This window comes from Heptranchias perlo, chromosome 14 (genome assembly GCF_035084215.1).
Source record: "Heptranchias perlo isolate sHepPer1 chromosome 14, sHepPer1.hap1, whole genome shotgun sequence".
Taxonomy (NCBI): Eukaryota; Metazoa; Chordata; class Chondrichthyes; order Hexanchiformes; family Hexanchidae; genus Heptranchias; species Heptranchias perlo.
The window spans coordinates 6,975,682-6,991,029 of NC_090338.1; the positions used below are offsets into that span (position 1 = coordinate 6,975,682).

At 50.7% G+C, this 15,348-nt stretch overlaps 1 protein-coding gene across 1 annotated transcript in view; it reads right to left on the reverse strand.

The window, feature by feature from the left end:
• Positions 1-964: 964 nt before the first annotated feature.
• gemin5 (gem (nuclear organelle) associated protein 5) overlaps positions 965-15,348 on the reverse strand; it is a 72,625-nt gene continuing 58,241 nt past the window's right edge. Inside the window, exons 25-29 of the mRNA XM_067995995.1 lie at positions 13,278-13,541; positions 8,506-8,668; positions 6,750-7,248; positions 3,356-3,443; positions 965-2,706 (exon numbers count right to left, since the gene is read on the reverse strand). Of these exons, the coding sequence (XP_067852096.1) occupies positions 2,530-2,706; positions 3,356-3,443; positions 6,750-7,248; positions 8,506-8,668; positions 13,278-13,541 (1,191 nt within the window). The 3' untranslated portion in view covers positions 965-2,529. The remainder of the gene's footprint in view (positions 2,707-3,355; positions 3,444-6,749; positions 7,249-8,505; positions 8,669-13,277; positions 13,542-15,348) is intronic.

The window sequence follows — 15,348 nt, forward strand, 5'->3', positions numbered from 1 at the left end:
TACAGCACGGGTTAGATACAGAGTAAAGCTCCCTCTACACTGTCCCATCAAACACTCCCAGGGCAGGTACAGCACAGGTTAAATACAGAGTAAAGCTCCCTCTACACTGTCCCATCAAACACTCCCAGGGCAGGTACAGGGTTAGATACAGAGTAAAGCTCCCTCTACACTGTCCTATCAAACACTCCCAGGGCAGGTACAGCACAGGTTAAATACAGAGTAAAGCTCCCTCTACACTGTCCCATTGTGGCAATGTTCCGTTTACTATACCAGGCCTCTGACCTTATCACTGGATCTGGGGCAGCTCTGGGCTGTGGATCTATACACTGTAGGAACTAAAATTGGGACTGCCTCAAACTTATTACACAGAGCACCTTTATAGAAGGCTGCATATAGTGACACCACTATTCCCGGCCAGAATGGAGATGATTGGGTAATTCTCCTGTCAAACACGTCTGGATTTTACTCACATAATTTGTATTATGTAACTATCCTCCGCTCACTGCATTTTCCTGGAGAAATAATCCTGCTTTTAAATCGGGAGACGCTGCTTTAGTTCCGGCCATGAGTTGCTGTAGAGACTCTTTTTAAATAATTGTAAACAATTTTACAACACCAAGTTATAGTCCAGCAATTTTATTTTAAATTCACAAGCTTTCGGAGATTTTCTCCTTCCTCAGGTAAATTTTCTCCTTCCTCAGGTAAACATTTACCTGAGGAAGGAGAAAATCTCCGAAAGCTTGTGAATTTAAAATAAAATTGCTGGACTATAACTTGGTGTTGTAAAATTGTTTACAATTGTCAACCCCAGTCCATCACCGGCATCTCCACATCATGACTTTTTAAATAAGACTCTCTTAGCTGTAAAATAGACTGTTTGCTGTGAGTCCTGCCATAAGTCCCGCCCCACCTCCCAGTGGTGTCAATGCTCACTGATTACAGATAAGGACTAACAAACGGGAGCAACGGGTGAGCAGCAGCAGACTTCAGCTTGCTGGCGGTTTCACAGCTTTTATTGATTTTGTTAGTATAAAAAGATGATATTCACAATACCGTTACAAAAAAAAACAAATCCTATTTACTGCAAAGTAACTTCACCAACAGACGGTCGAAAGGAGAATGAAGCCTCTCCTTCCTGTATCGAGAAAAAAATCAGCGCAATGAAAGTACAAGATGTTTAATCCACCGCTGAGTTTCTCGGCCCCTGGTCACCCTCTCACATCACGTTAGTCAAACACAGGATCTGGGGCTGGGTCTCCAAGATGGTGCAGCTGGGAGGTTGAAACTAAGCACACTCCAATACCCGATCAGGTCAGGTCCACATCACTCTGGGATTACACCGGTTCAAGCCTGGCCCACTGATCCAAAAGCTCCAGCGTCACCGGACTTCTTACCATTGAACTCCAGGTGACCCTGTAAATAGACAAGAGGATCGGCTGGGCAGTTTTATATGGATCGGCAGCTTGAGGTGCGAGAGAGAGGGCCGCGCTGCTAAGCTAAATGGTTTTCTCTGGTTAAATTCCAGCTGTAGCTCTGCGCGCACGAGGGGGGAGTGGAAGAGGAGGAGGGGGTTCCCAGAGGTTTGGCTGTGCGTAAGCTCTCTGGATTTCGTGAAAGAGAGAGAGAGAGAGAGAGAGAGAGAGAGATTGCGCACTCCATATCGTGCAAACAGAGCCTCTTGCTAGTGGGTGCCTCAGTAGTTTGGTTTGAGAGCCCCTCGGTGGAGGGGGAATGAGTTTTCCGCGTTGCGTATCAGACAGTTGATGGACACAAGGAATAAGGGCCTGGAGTAGGAAAGAGAAAGCACAGGGGAAAAACAAGCAACAGGCCAGTCAGCCTCTGAAAGAGGCAGAGATTTCGAGCAGGACTGGGAGCTGAGCAAAGTAACTGCTAATCAATTGGTAACACACGATACAGGGGTCCAAAGTAACTTCAACACTTCAACTGTGTTAGGAGACACAGGCAGGCAGAGAGAGAGAGGAGAAAGAAAGAGAAAGAGAAAGAGAAAGGAAAAAGAGGAGAAGGAGAAAGAGAAAGAGAAAGAGAAAAAGAGAAAAAAAGAGATTCAAAGCTCTTCATTTACTCTGAACTTTCCCAAAAAAACCAGAAGAGTGAAATCCCACGAGTCACACTGCAATGTGCCCGGGATCCAGAGCGCAAGGAAAATAATAATGAATAAACCTCTGAAGATTGAAAGTGAGTGTTGGGATAAATTTTCAGAGGCTTCAGTCACTCCTAGAACAGGTCCCAATTACAGTCAGTGTCACTGCAGTTTCTGGCTCTGTTTTAAATACTCATGCGTTGTTCTCTGTCTGTCTCTGTCCCTCCCTTTCACCAGATTTAAACGCTGAGCGTAGCCGGCAGTATAACTCCATGCTGTAACCTCAAGAGTTACAATTATGGCCTCTCAGGCCGACGGGAAGAAAATTAAAAATCAGGGAGAAAACCGTCACACTGATCCACCTGCTCCAGATTCCCAGCCCCGGAGTCTCCGCTGCTGATCGTGTCATTTCCGACACGTCTCCATTCTCACGCAGTTTCCCGGAGGATTTTCTGCACGGCTCTTTGATGCACTTTAGCCGTGCCGTAGGTCTGAGCCAGCGCCAGAGCCTCGTCTCGCAAGTCCCGGGGCAGAACGGAGGGAGAGAGCGAGGCGATGGAGAGGAGGACGAGACTGCACTCGACCACGTCAGGGAACGGGTGAAGCTGGAAAAGAAACGCACAAAACAGGTCACACAGGGCAAGCGGGGAAAAGGGAACACCTTATAAAACCATACAAATCACAGGCCGTATTGTAACTTTGCTCGCTGGTTACAGGGCGAGAGTAATTAGTTGTAAGCCGTGGCCCAGCGGGTAGCGCTCTCTCTCTCTCTCGCCTCCGAGTCAGAAGGTTGCGGGTTCAAGTCCCCCTCCAGAGACTTGAGACTCCCAGTGCCAGTACTGAGGGAGTGCTGCACTGTCAGAGGTGCCGTCTTTCAGATGAGACGTCAAACCGAGGCCTCGTCTGGCCTCTCAAGTGGACGTAAAAGATCCCACGGCCACAATTTCGAAGAAGAGCGAGGGAGTCCTGGCCCAATATTTATCCCTCAGACAATATCACTAAAATAGATGATCTGGTCATTATCACATTGCTGGCTGTGGGATCTTGCTGTGCGCAAATTGGCTGCTGCCTTTCCTACATTATAACAGTGACTTCATTGGCTGTAAAGCGCTTTGGGACGTCCTAGCTTTTGTGCTCAAGTCTCTGGAGTGAGGTTTGAACCCACGAGCTTCTAACTCAGGAGGGGAGAGAGAACTACCGACTGAGCGACGACTGACATCTTTAGGAGAACACTCTGAACTAGAATTTTCGTACCTTCACGCTCTCCGACAGCTCTGATCGCTGTTGGCTTATGTCACGTAACTGTTCCATCAGGGTCGTCACTGAACTGGTCTCTTCCTTACTGTCAAGAGAAAAAAAAATTAAATTATTTTTTAAATTGCTTCCTCCCATCCCTTTCATTAATTTTTCTCCCCTGCTTTTCCGACGGTGCTGGCTCCCGTTGCAGAATAGCCCCACGAGCGCTGGCCGCCCTCCGGTATCTCGCCCAAGTGACCCTTCGTCACGTGTCAAACTAGAGAAAGTATCGGCCGTCTCTCGGGTAGGTCTCCACAACCGAGGCCCGAGGACTATCCCAACCCATCCCACCCCATCCTCCATACACCCACACTTTCCAGCAAGGTTTACTGGACATTGATTAGGAGCAGGAACCCCTGAACAAGAGCAGGCCATTCAGCTCCTGGGGCCTGCTCAGCCATTCTATTAGATCATGGCTAATTTGTACCTTAACTCCATTTGTTCCTTTGGGATCATTGTTCCCTTGATACCCTTACCCAATAAAAATCTATCGATCTCAGTCTTGAAAGCTCCGATTGACCTTGGCCTCAACAACGTTTTGGGGCAAGAGCTCCAGATTTCCACTACCCTTTGTATTATAGTAGGTACGGCACAGGAGGAGTCCATTCAGCCCATCGGGCCTGTGCCTGCTCTTTGAAAGAGCTATCCAATTAGTCCCATTCCCCCGCTCTTTCCCCATAGCCCTGTAAATTATTTCCCCTTCAAGTATTTATCCAAATCCCTTTTGAAAGTTATCATTGAATCTGCTTCCACCGCCCTTTCAGGCAGCGAATTCCAGATCATAACAACTCGCTGCGTAAAAAAATGTTTCCTCATGTCACCTCTGGCTCTTTTGCCGATCACCTTAAATCTGTCCCCTCTGGTTACTTGTGTGAAGTGTTTCCTCCCCATCACTGCCACCTTGGCTGAGATCAGCTAACACAGCAGCACCGACTCGGGGGCGTGGGGGGAGAAAGGGAAATGAACCTGGGCCCTCCCAGTTTGGCTCGGTTCCACGACAGTCGTGCAGTTACACAGTGAGCCAGCGTGGGCCGGAGAGCAGGACAAATCCAAAACAGGGACCCTCAAACAGTGGAGAGGGTCCCACATTTGGGGGTTGCCTCATTCACCAGCTTAAACATTCACTCCCTCCACCACCGGCGCACCGTGGCTGCAGTGTGTACCATCCACAGGATGCACTGCAGCAACTCGCCAAGGCTTCTTCGACAGCACCTCCCAAACCCACGACCTCCACCACCTAGAAGGACAAGGGCAGCAGGTGCATAGTAACACCACCTGCACGTTCCCCTCCAAGTCACACACCATCCCGACTTGGAAATATATCGGCCGTTCCTTCATCGTCGCTGGGTCAAAATCCTGGAACTCCCTTCCTAACAGCACTGTGGGAGAACCTTCACCACACGGACTGCAGCGTTTCAAGAAGGCGGCTCAGCACCACCTTCTCAAGGGCAACTAGGGGACGGCCAATAAATGCCGGCCTCGCCAGCGACGCCCACATCCCGAGAATAAATTTGAAAAAACCTTCCCGCCCAATATCTGCAGTGCCTCAATCAATTCTTCAATTAGACAGGATAAGGAGGTGTGGGAGTGTGACGAGAGTAAAGTTACACAGGAGCAGAACTAGGTCAGGACATTCCTTCTCTTCCCAGCGAATCGTAGACCTGAGGGACAAGCGCCCGGCTTGTGCAGCAAGTGCTGATTTGCCACATTCCTGCATTCCTTGGCTGCGACAGAGATGACATCATACAAAAAGGACGCACGCACGCACACACACACCCTTCCGGGGTCAGAGAGGAATATTCCAGATATTTAAAAATTTTTTTTTTGGCCTCTCCCAAGAGATCACAGGGTGGTAAGGGGGTGGGTGTGTAAGAGTAATGAGGTCTTGCTGCAATTATATAGGGCTCTGGTGAGACCACACCTGGAGTATTGTGTACAGTTTTGGTCTCCTTACCTGAGGAAGGATATACTTGCCTTAGAGGGGGTGCAACAAAGGTTCACTAGATTGATTCCTGGGATGAGAGGGTTGTCCTATGAGGAGAGATTGAGTAGAATGGGCCTATACTCTCTGGAGTTTAGAAAAGTGAGAGGTGATCCCACTCAAACATTTAAAATTCTTAAAGGGCTTGAAAGGATAAATGCTGAGAGGCTGTCTCCCCGGCTGGAGAGTCTAGAACTAGGGGGCATAGTCGCAAGACAAGGGGTCGGCCATTTAGGACCAAGATGAGGAAAAATGTCTTCACTCAGAGGGTTGTGAATCTTTGGAATTCTCTACCCCAGAGGGCTGTGGATGCTGAGTCGTTGAATATATTCAAGGCTGACAGTGATAGATTTTTGGACTCTAGGGGAATCAAGGGATGTGGGGATCGGGCGGGAAAGTGGAGTTGAGGTCGAAGATCAGCCATGATCTGATTGAATGGCGGAGCAGGCTCGAGGGGCCGAATGGCCTCCTCCTGCTCCTATTTCCTATGTGATGCAAAAGGCGTCACGACAGTGCGGGGGGAGCAGGCTCGATGGACCAGGTGGTCTTTTCCCCCTCCGTCACGGTCGTATTTCACAGTTAAAAGGTAAACCGAGAATATTGCTTCAAACCAAGTCGGGAAATTTTTTTTTAAAAACCCTGCTCCATGGGTTCACCAAGTCCCATACACCCATCACCCCTGTGCTCGCTGACCTACATCGGCTCCCGGTCCGGCAATGCCTCAATTTTAAAATTCTCATTCTCGTGTTAAAATCCCTCCATGGCCCTCGCCCCCCCTCCCTATCTCCGTAACCTCCTCCAGCCCCACAACCCTCCGAGATCTCTGCGCTCCTCCAATTCGGGCCTCTTGCGCTCCTTAAAACCCAACACTTTGACCAAGCTTTTGGTCACCTGTCCTAATATGTGGCTCGGTGTCAAATTTTGTTTGATAATCGCTCCTGTGAAGCGCCTTGGGACTTTTTACTATGTTAAAGGCGCTATATAAATGCAGGTTGTTCTTCAGCTCCTGTTCCATGGGTTCACTGGGGGGGGGGGTTCATGTGAGAGGGTGGGGGGGGGCCACTGGTGGATATTGGGGTTCCTGCTCCACTGACTAGCCTCCTGTGCCTCAACCAAGAGGCCACTATTCAACTGGGGCAGGGGGGCATTTAGATATTTTTGCCCTCGCAGACTGAGAGTGAAGTGAAGGGGGGGGGGGGCGGGGGGTTGTAGAGGACAGCAGTAAGGAATGGGGAAACCAGGCAGATTCCCCCACAACCCCTCCTCGGCTGCGATCAACTAACTGGGAGTCGAACCCTTGCAGCTCCCGAGCCCAGTATCCCGTGCTGTTGAGTGTTTAATTTGAGAACGTTATTGCGCACGCCGAGTTACCTTAAAGGAGGATCAGGACTGCGATGGTTTGAAGCGGCGTCTTCGTCTGGCCTGGTTTCGGCCGCGGTCCCCTGCTCCGTTCCGGGCCCGTCTTCCCGCGGCGTCTCCCCCTCCTCGGGGGATCGCCTCTGGTGCTGGCTGACCAGCTCCGCCACGCCGCGCTGGACGTCCGCCGTCTGCCTCTGCAAGGCCTGGAGCCGGGCATGGTCCCGCGAGAGGAGGCGGCCGCAACCGGCCAGGAGCACCGGGGTCTCGCGCCCGGCGAGGGGCTCGGGAGACGGACCGCGGCTCGCCCGCTCTCCGCCCGCCTCGGGCCCGTCGCCTCCCTCCGTCCGCTCCTCCCCCACTGCCACTGTTCCGGAACCATCCTCGCCCAGCCCCCACCACAGCTCGTACAACCGTCCGTAACACCGGAAGGCGCGCAGGCTGCGGAGAGCCGCCAGGGCGAGGGGGTCACTGTCGGTCAGTCTGACCTCCCAGTCAGAGAGGAGGTTCGCTCCTGGTAAAAAAAAAAGAGATCAGCGAAGTGAGGGGACACGGCGTGGGCTTGAAACAATAAGAAGGTGATACACAGAATTACATAGAGCGTACAGCACAGAAACAGGCCATTCGGCCCAACTGGTCCATGCCGGTGTTTATGCTCCACATGAGCCTCCTCCCTCCCTACTTCATCTAACCCAATCGGCATACCTGCCTATTCCTTTCTCCCTCATGTGTTTATCTCGCTTCCCCTGAAATGTACCTATGCTATTCACCTCAACTACTCCTTGTGGGAGCGAGTTCCACATTCTCACCACTCTCTGGGTAAAGAAGTTTCTCCTGGATTCCCTATTGGATTTATTAGTGACTATCTTATATTTATAGCCCCTAGTGTTGGTCTCCCCCACAAGTGGAAACATCTTCTCTATGTCTACCCTGTTAAAACCTTTTCATAATCTTAAAGACCTCTCTATCAGGTCACCCCTCAGTCTTCTCTTTTCTAGAGAGAAGAGCTCCAGCCTCTTCAATCTTTCCTGATAGGTATAACCTCTCAGTTCTGGTGTCCTTGTAAATATTTTTTCCACCTTCTCCAGTGCATCTATATCCTTTTTACTAAACTGTAACAGTTTATAACTAACTGTAAATTCTATGCTGGCATGGGAACTCAAAATGTCACATCTATTCCTGTCTGAAGTTAAGGCTGAGACAATGTAGAAGGAACTTTACTCTGTACCTAACCCGTGCTGTACCTGCCCTGGGAGTGTTTGATGGGACACTGTAGAGGGAGCTTTACTCTGTATCTAACCCGTGCTGTACCTTAACTGCCCTCTGAAGTGGCCTGGCAAGAGTCAACCACGTTGGTGTGGTGACTTGGAGTTACATATAGGCCCAGACCAGGTAAGGACGGCAGGTTTTCTTTCCCAAAGGATATTAGTGAAACCAGTCGGTGTTTTTACCCACAATCTGACAGCTTCATGGTCACTTTCACTGACACCAGCTTTTTATTTCCAGACTTTTTTTTAAAAACTGAACTTAAATTCTGAAACTGCCCACGGTGGGTTCGATTCCAGGCTAGACTGGTTCGAAGAAAGTCTCTCCTTTCTGCTGCCTGTAAGAGTCTCGTATGAAGTGAGGTTGAGCAGTCTCAGTCCAGTTGCTAGTGGGCATGGCCGTATCTAACCCGTGCTGTACCTGGCCTGGGAGTGTTTGATGGGACAGGGTAGAGGGAGCTTCACTCCGTCTACCAAATCCAGCCGTAGCGAGAGCATTTACTTACCCTCAGGCAGAACAACCTTGCTGATTTCCTGCATTAAAGTGAACTGCCCAGCGTCGATACAGCGGACCAGAGCATTGAGTAGGACAGTGACCGTCTCCGCATAGTCAGACATCAGCATACTGATTATCGCCAGGCTTATCTCATGGGACAAGTGTAGCAGCAACTGGAAGAGAGGAAGACGATCAGTGCTGCTTTCATTAATAGAATAGTTTTTAAAAATACCCCTGGATAGTTGTAAGGGAATAATCTGGAATGTTCCACCTCCTGCCACATGTTGAAAGAGAGACTCATCCCACCGTCTTCTATTTTAACTCAGTCTCCCCTCCAAACTGTGGGACCCCTCCCCTCCCCCAGTCCCCCCTCCAAACTGTGGGACCCCTCCCCTCCCCCAGTCCCCCCTCCAAACTGTGGGACCCCGCCCCTCCCCCAGTCCCCCCTCCAAACTGTGGGACCCCGCCCCTCCCCCAGTCCCCCCTCCAAACTGTGGGACTCCTCCCCTCCCCCAGTCCCCCCTCCAAACTGTGGGACTCCTCCCCTCCCCCAGTCCCCCCTCCAAACGGTGGGACTCCTCCCCTCCCCCAGTCCCCCCTCCAAACGGTGGGACTCCTCCCCTCCCCCAGTCCCCCCTCCAAACGGTGGGACTCCTCCCCTCCCCCAGTCCCCCCTCCAAACTGTGGGACTCCTCCCCTCCCCCAGTCCCCCCTCCAAACTGTGGGACCCCTCCCCTCCCCCAGTCCCCCCTCCAAACTGTGGGACCCCTCCCCTCCCCCAGTCCCCCCTCCAAACTGTGGGACTCCTCCCCTCCCCCAGTCCCCCCTCCAAACTGTGGGACCCCTCCCCTCCCCCAGTCCCCCCTCCAAACTGTGGGACCCCTCCCCTCCCCCAGTCCCCCCTCCAAACTGTGGGACCCCTCCCCTCCCCCAGTCCCCCCTCCAAACTGTGGAACCCCTCCCCTCCCCCAGTCCCCCCTCCAAACTGTGGGACTCCTCCCCTCCCCCAGTCCCCCCTCCAAACTGTGGGACCCCTCCCCCAGTCCCCCCTCCAAACTGTGGGACTCCTCCCCTCCCCCAGTCTCCCCTCCAAACGGTGGGACCCCTCCCCTCCCAGTCTCCCCTCCAAACGGTGGGACTCCTCCCCGCCCCTCCCCCAGTCTCCCCTCCAAACTGTGGGGACTCCTCCCTGCCCCTCCCCCAGTCTCCCCTCCAAACTGTGGGACTTCTCCCTGCCCCTCCCCCAGTCTCCCCTCCAAACTGTGGGACCCCTCCCCTCCCCCAGTCTCCCCTCCAAACTGTGGGACTCCTCCCCTCCCCCAGTCTCCCCTCCAAACTGTGGGGACTCCTCCCTGCCCCTCCCCCAGTCTCCCATTCCTCCTCCAATCAACAGGCTTTTTAAACCCAAAGCTTGGCGTTAACTAATGGCCGCCTGCCTCTTGATATTATTGGGTCTTCTCCTTTGAGCTTGGCGACGTCCCGCGCAATGGGCCGAGGGACGGAGGGGGAAAGAGGAGCGGTGAATTTGAATTTGTGCAGAGTTGTGAAGTGGGTAGCTGGTTTTAGAGCCCGGAGCTCCCCCACAAGGGTTAGGTTGACAGAACCGGCGTCAAGACGTGTCCAAACTTACCTGCGAGACCAACTTCCATTGGGCGACACGTAGCGAAGGAGAGGGGAGCGAGAGGAATGACTGTGGGGGAGGAAGGACAGTAAACTGTGGGCACGTCGTCTCAGGAAGTTGGTGGGGTCTCTTACTCCCTTGGAAAGTTGGTGATCGTAAATCAAGAGGCAGGACTCAAGCGAAAGAATATTTCCTCTGGTTTGGGAGTCATCAATTTAAAATTGTCCCTAAGTGGGCAGGAGTTAGGAGAAATTCCTTTACGCAGTGGGTTGTTGGAATGCGGAAAGCTTTGCTACAATGATCAGCTTTGGCAGAGAAGCAATTATCGCAAATAAAAGTTGTTATTAGCTGGAGCTAATGGGGTGTATTTACAGGACAACTGACTATAAAACAAAGCATACTATTTTGTCCTAGTACAAAACCTTGGTCAGGCCTCGGGTAGGATACTGTGTCCAGTGATGGTCTCCTCGCAAGGTGGGTGATATTGAGGCTTTGGAAAGAGTGCAGAGGCAGGCCACTAGGCTAATTCCCAGCCTGAAGCATCTTATTTACCCAGATCGGCTAAAAGAGCTGGGGCTCTACACTTTAAGAGAATCGTAGGCTTAGGGGTGATCTGATCGAGGTTTACAAGATGAGGAAGGGAATAGACTGCGTTCCAGTTGGCAGTTTGTTTCAATTAAATAGGTTCGGGAGGACCAAAGGGGGGGGTCACAATTTTAAGTTGTACGAGGCCAGATCGAGGTTAGATGTCAGGGGGTGGTTCTTTCCCCCCAGAGAATAGTGGGCCCCTGGAATAGGCCGAATCGCTGAATCCCTTCAAGCGAGAGCTGGACCCGAGATCAGCTCGTACAAAAAGGTTGGTGACGTGATGCACGGAATTATCAGGGCCAGAGAGATCTCCTGGACTCGCCCCTATTATGGGATGGATCGGGGCGCGTTAGAATCAAGAGTACGGGGCCGGGGGCGCTCAGAGCTGCAATGGCCGCCGCCTCGTACAATGAAGCACCGTGACATCGGACTCCAAAAAAAAAAGGCACTTGAGATCGCCCTGGGGGGAGGGTCGGAGAGGAATTCCCCCCCCCCCCCCCACAAATTGGCTTGGGGGTTTTTAGATCTGGCTTTTCGCCTCTCCCAGGAGATCACACGTTTTCGGGATGGGGCGGGAGAGTGTGTATATAGTGACGCACAAGGCATCACAATTGTGCAGGACAGGCTGGATGGACCAGAGGGTCTTTTCCCTGTCGGTCATTGTCCGCGTGTTTAGACCACCGCATCATTTAAGGGCAAATTGGATGAAAATGTGAAGCAGACGATAGGAGGGGACAGGGCAGCGGGAGCAGTTTTTGGAATGCTCCAGCAAAGGGCCGTGGCTGGCACGGAAAAGAAGGGCCTCCCCTTCGATGCTGTAAACGGGGACAGGTCTGGGGGGGGGGGGGGGTGAGGAACAGGGCAACCTGATGGGACGAACTGGGTAGGTGGGACATCAGTTACCCGCGACATGACTCCAGAGAACATGGAGAGGGTCAACCAAAAAATGGCAACGTGGCCCTATTATGGGATGGATCGAGGCGCATTAGAATCAAGAGTACGGGGCCAGGGGCGCTCAGAACTGCAATGGTCGCCGCCTCGTACAATGAAGCACTGTGACTTCGGACTCCAAAAAAAAGGCACTTGCTGAGCTACCAATAGGGTGGGGGGGGGGGGGGGGGAAAAGACACTTCCTGCGGGAGAACTGCCGCAGGTCCACAATTCTTCCCTAATTCCTCCCATAACTCGCACCCCTCTACTTACTGCAAGAATTTTCATAAAACACAAACGGAATTATAGCAGAACTCCTGCCGCAGTGGGGTTCAGAATATTGGACCGAGGCCCCGTCTGGCCTCTCGGGTGGACGTAAAAGATCCCACGGCCACTATTTTCGAAGAAGAGCAGGGGGAGTTCTCCCCGGCGTCCTGGGGCCAATATTTATCCCTCAACCAACAATCGCAAAAAGAAAAGATTATCTGGTCATTATCACATTGCTGTTTGTGGGATCTTGCTGTGCGCAAATTGGCTGCCACGTTTCCTACATTACAACAGTGACTACACTTCAGAAAGTGCTTCATTGGCTTTGAAATGCTTTGGGACATCCTGCGGTCAGGAAAGGCGCTATAGAAATGCAAGATTTATTTATTTTTTATTATTAAGTACAGTACTAAGCCACTCAAACCACAAGAGTCATAGACTCTTACGGAATAGAGGAAGGTCATTCCGCGTCACACACTATCCCGCCTTGGACATACATTGCTCATTCCTTCATGGTAGTTTGGTCAAAATCCTGGAACTTCCTACCGAACAGCACCGTCACCAGACGGACTGCAGCGGTTCAAGAGGAGGGCCACCTTCTTAAACTTTCAGTGATGGTTTGGACAGCTCAGGCCATTTGAGAGAGCATTATTAGTCAGTCACACCATAGAATCTCAGTGCAGAAGGCGGCCATTCGGCCTATCGTGCCTGTGTTGGCTCTTTGCAAGAGCTGTCCAATTAGTCCTACTTGCCCTGCTCTTTCTCCATAGCCCTGAAAATTTCCTTCAAGTATTTAACCAACTCCCTTTTGAAAGTTACTATTGAATCCGCTTCCACCGCCCTTTTCAGGCAGTGCGTTCCAGATCATAACAACTCGCTGCGTAAAGGAGGGGGAAAGAGAGAGGGAGGGAGAGCGAGCGAGCGAGCTGGCGACAGCGAGAGAAAGAAAAAGAGAAAAAGAGAAAAAGAGAAAGAAAGAAAGAGAAAAAGAGAAAAAGAGAAAGAGAGAAAAAGAGAAAAAGAGAGAGAGAAAAAGAGAAAGAGAGAGAGAGAAAAAGAGAAAGAGAGAGAGAAAAAGAGAGAGAGAGAGAGAGAGAGAGAAAAAAAAAGAGAGAGAGAGAGAGAAAAAGAGAGAGAGAGAGAGAGAGAAAAAGAGAGAGAGAGAGAGAGAGAAAAAGAGAGAGAGAGAAAAGAGAGAGAGAGAAAAAGAGAGAGAAAAAGAGAGAGAAAAAGAGAGAGAAAAAGAGAGAGAAAAAGAGAGAGAGAGAGAAAAAGAGAGAGAGAAAAAAAGAGAGAGAGAAAAAAAGAGAGAGAGAAAAAGAAAAAAAGAAAAAAAGAGAAAGAGAGAAAGAGAAAGAACACGAACGAGCAGTTACCAGTCTGGGAGGGGTGTTGTGAGATGCCGCAGTGTATTCAGTCCCCCGAATCTGTTGGTGAGCAGTCTTCAATCGATCCATGTCGGCACACGTGATTCCAAACTCACTTTGCCAGACGGCAATCACCGAGTTAATGAGGGGCTCGTCACTCCGTAAAGTCCAGCTGTGGTAGCATGGTGAGTTCATGCTTTTCCACAGAGTCAGGTTTCTATCGGAAAGGCACCGGTACAGAAGCTCGTACGTACAGAGGACCAACCTTTGCCCCTAGGCACAAAGAGTTAGAACAGAAATAAATCTTTAAACGTCACAATTTTTGACCCGGGCCCGTCACAGTGTCACTCAGTCATTTGTTGAGAGCTACAATTCCACCCAGTGCCCTGCTCGAGAGGCACTCTCAGGAAAGCTGCTCCAAAATTCTACGGTTCTAATTCTAAACACCTTCTCTGTTCCAGTGAAGAGAAACTCAGTTTCCTTAATCTCTCTTCATAACTGAACCCTCTCAATTCTGGATTGATTTTGTAAATCTCCTCTGCACCCTCTCCATGGCTTTGACATCCTTCCTAAAGTGTGGTGCCCGAAACTACAATATTCTATAACCGAAGATTGGCACAGGTTTGTGGGAATGTGTTATACAGGGCCTTGGTGAGACCACATCTGGAGTATTGTGTGCAGTTTTGGTCTCCTTATCGGAGGAAGGACGTCCTTGCCATGGAGGGAGTGCAACGAAGGTTTACCAGACTGATTCCGGGGATGGCAGGACTGACGTATGAGGAGAGATTGGGTCGACTAGGCCTATATTCACTCGAGTTTAGAAAAATGAGAGGTGATCTCATCGAAACATATAAAATTCTAACAGGACTAGACAGACTAGGTGCAGGGAGGATGTTCCCGATGGTTGGGGAGTCCAGAACCAGGGGTCACAGTCTCAGGATGCGGGGTATGCCATTTAGAACAGAGATGAGGAGAAATTTCTTCACTCAGAGGGTGGTGAACCTGTGGAATTCTCTACCACAGAAGGCAGTGGAGGCCAAGTCATTAGATGTATTCAAGAAGGAGATAGATATATTTCTTAATGCTAAAGGGATCAAGGGCTATGGGGGAAAAGCGAGAACAGGGTACTGAGTTAAGACGATCAGCCATGATCATTTTGAATGGCGGAGCAGGCCCGAAGGGCCGAATGGCCTACTCTTGCTCCTATTTTCTATGTTTCTATGATTCCCAACCCAAACCCTGAACTCGATTTGAAGCAGTTCACTGGGTGAGTAGTTGCTGAGCAGGGGATAATCGGGGGGCAGTGAGGGTGGGATTGGTGGGAGACAGGGAGATTAAATTAAAAGGATCAATAATTCTAATGAAAGCGTTTCACACAAGAACACAGGAACAGGAGGGGGCCATTCAGCCCCTTGTGCCTGCTCCGCCATTCAACTGGATCATGGCTGATCTGTACCTCAACCCCCCCTTACCCGTCTTGATTCCATAATCCCTTCATACCCTTACCTAATAAAATCTCAATCTTGAAAGCTCCAATTGTCCCCCAGCATCCACAGCCTTTTGTGGGGGGAGAAACAGAGTTCCCAATTTCTACAGGGAGAGAGAGAGATCTGGGGGGTATATGTGCACATTTTGTTGAAGGTGGCAGGGCAGGTTGAGAAAGCGGTTAAAAAAAAGCATACGGGATCCTGGGCTTTATAAATAGAGGCATAGAGTACAAAAAGCAAGGAAGTCATGATGAACCTTTATAAAACACTGGTTCGTCCACAACTGGAGTATTGTGTCCAGTTCTGGGCACCGCACTTTAGAAAAGATGTGAAGGCCTTAGAGAGGGTGCAGAGGAGATTTACTAGAATGATTCCACGGATGAGGGACTTCAGTTGCATGGATAGACTGGAGAAGTGTGGGGTTGTTCTCCTTGGAACAGAGACGATTTAGTAGGGGGTATTCAAAATCATGAAGGGTCTAGACAGAGTGGATAGAGAGAAACTGTTCCCATTGGCGGAAGGGACAAGAACCAAAGGACACAGGTTTAAGTTTTGATTGGCAAAAGAACCAAAGGTGACATGAGGAAAAACTT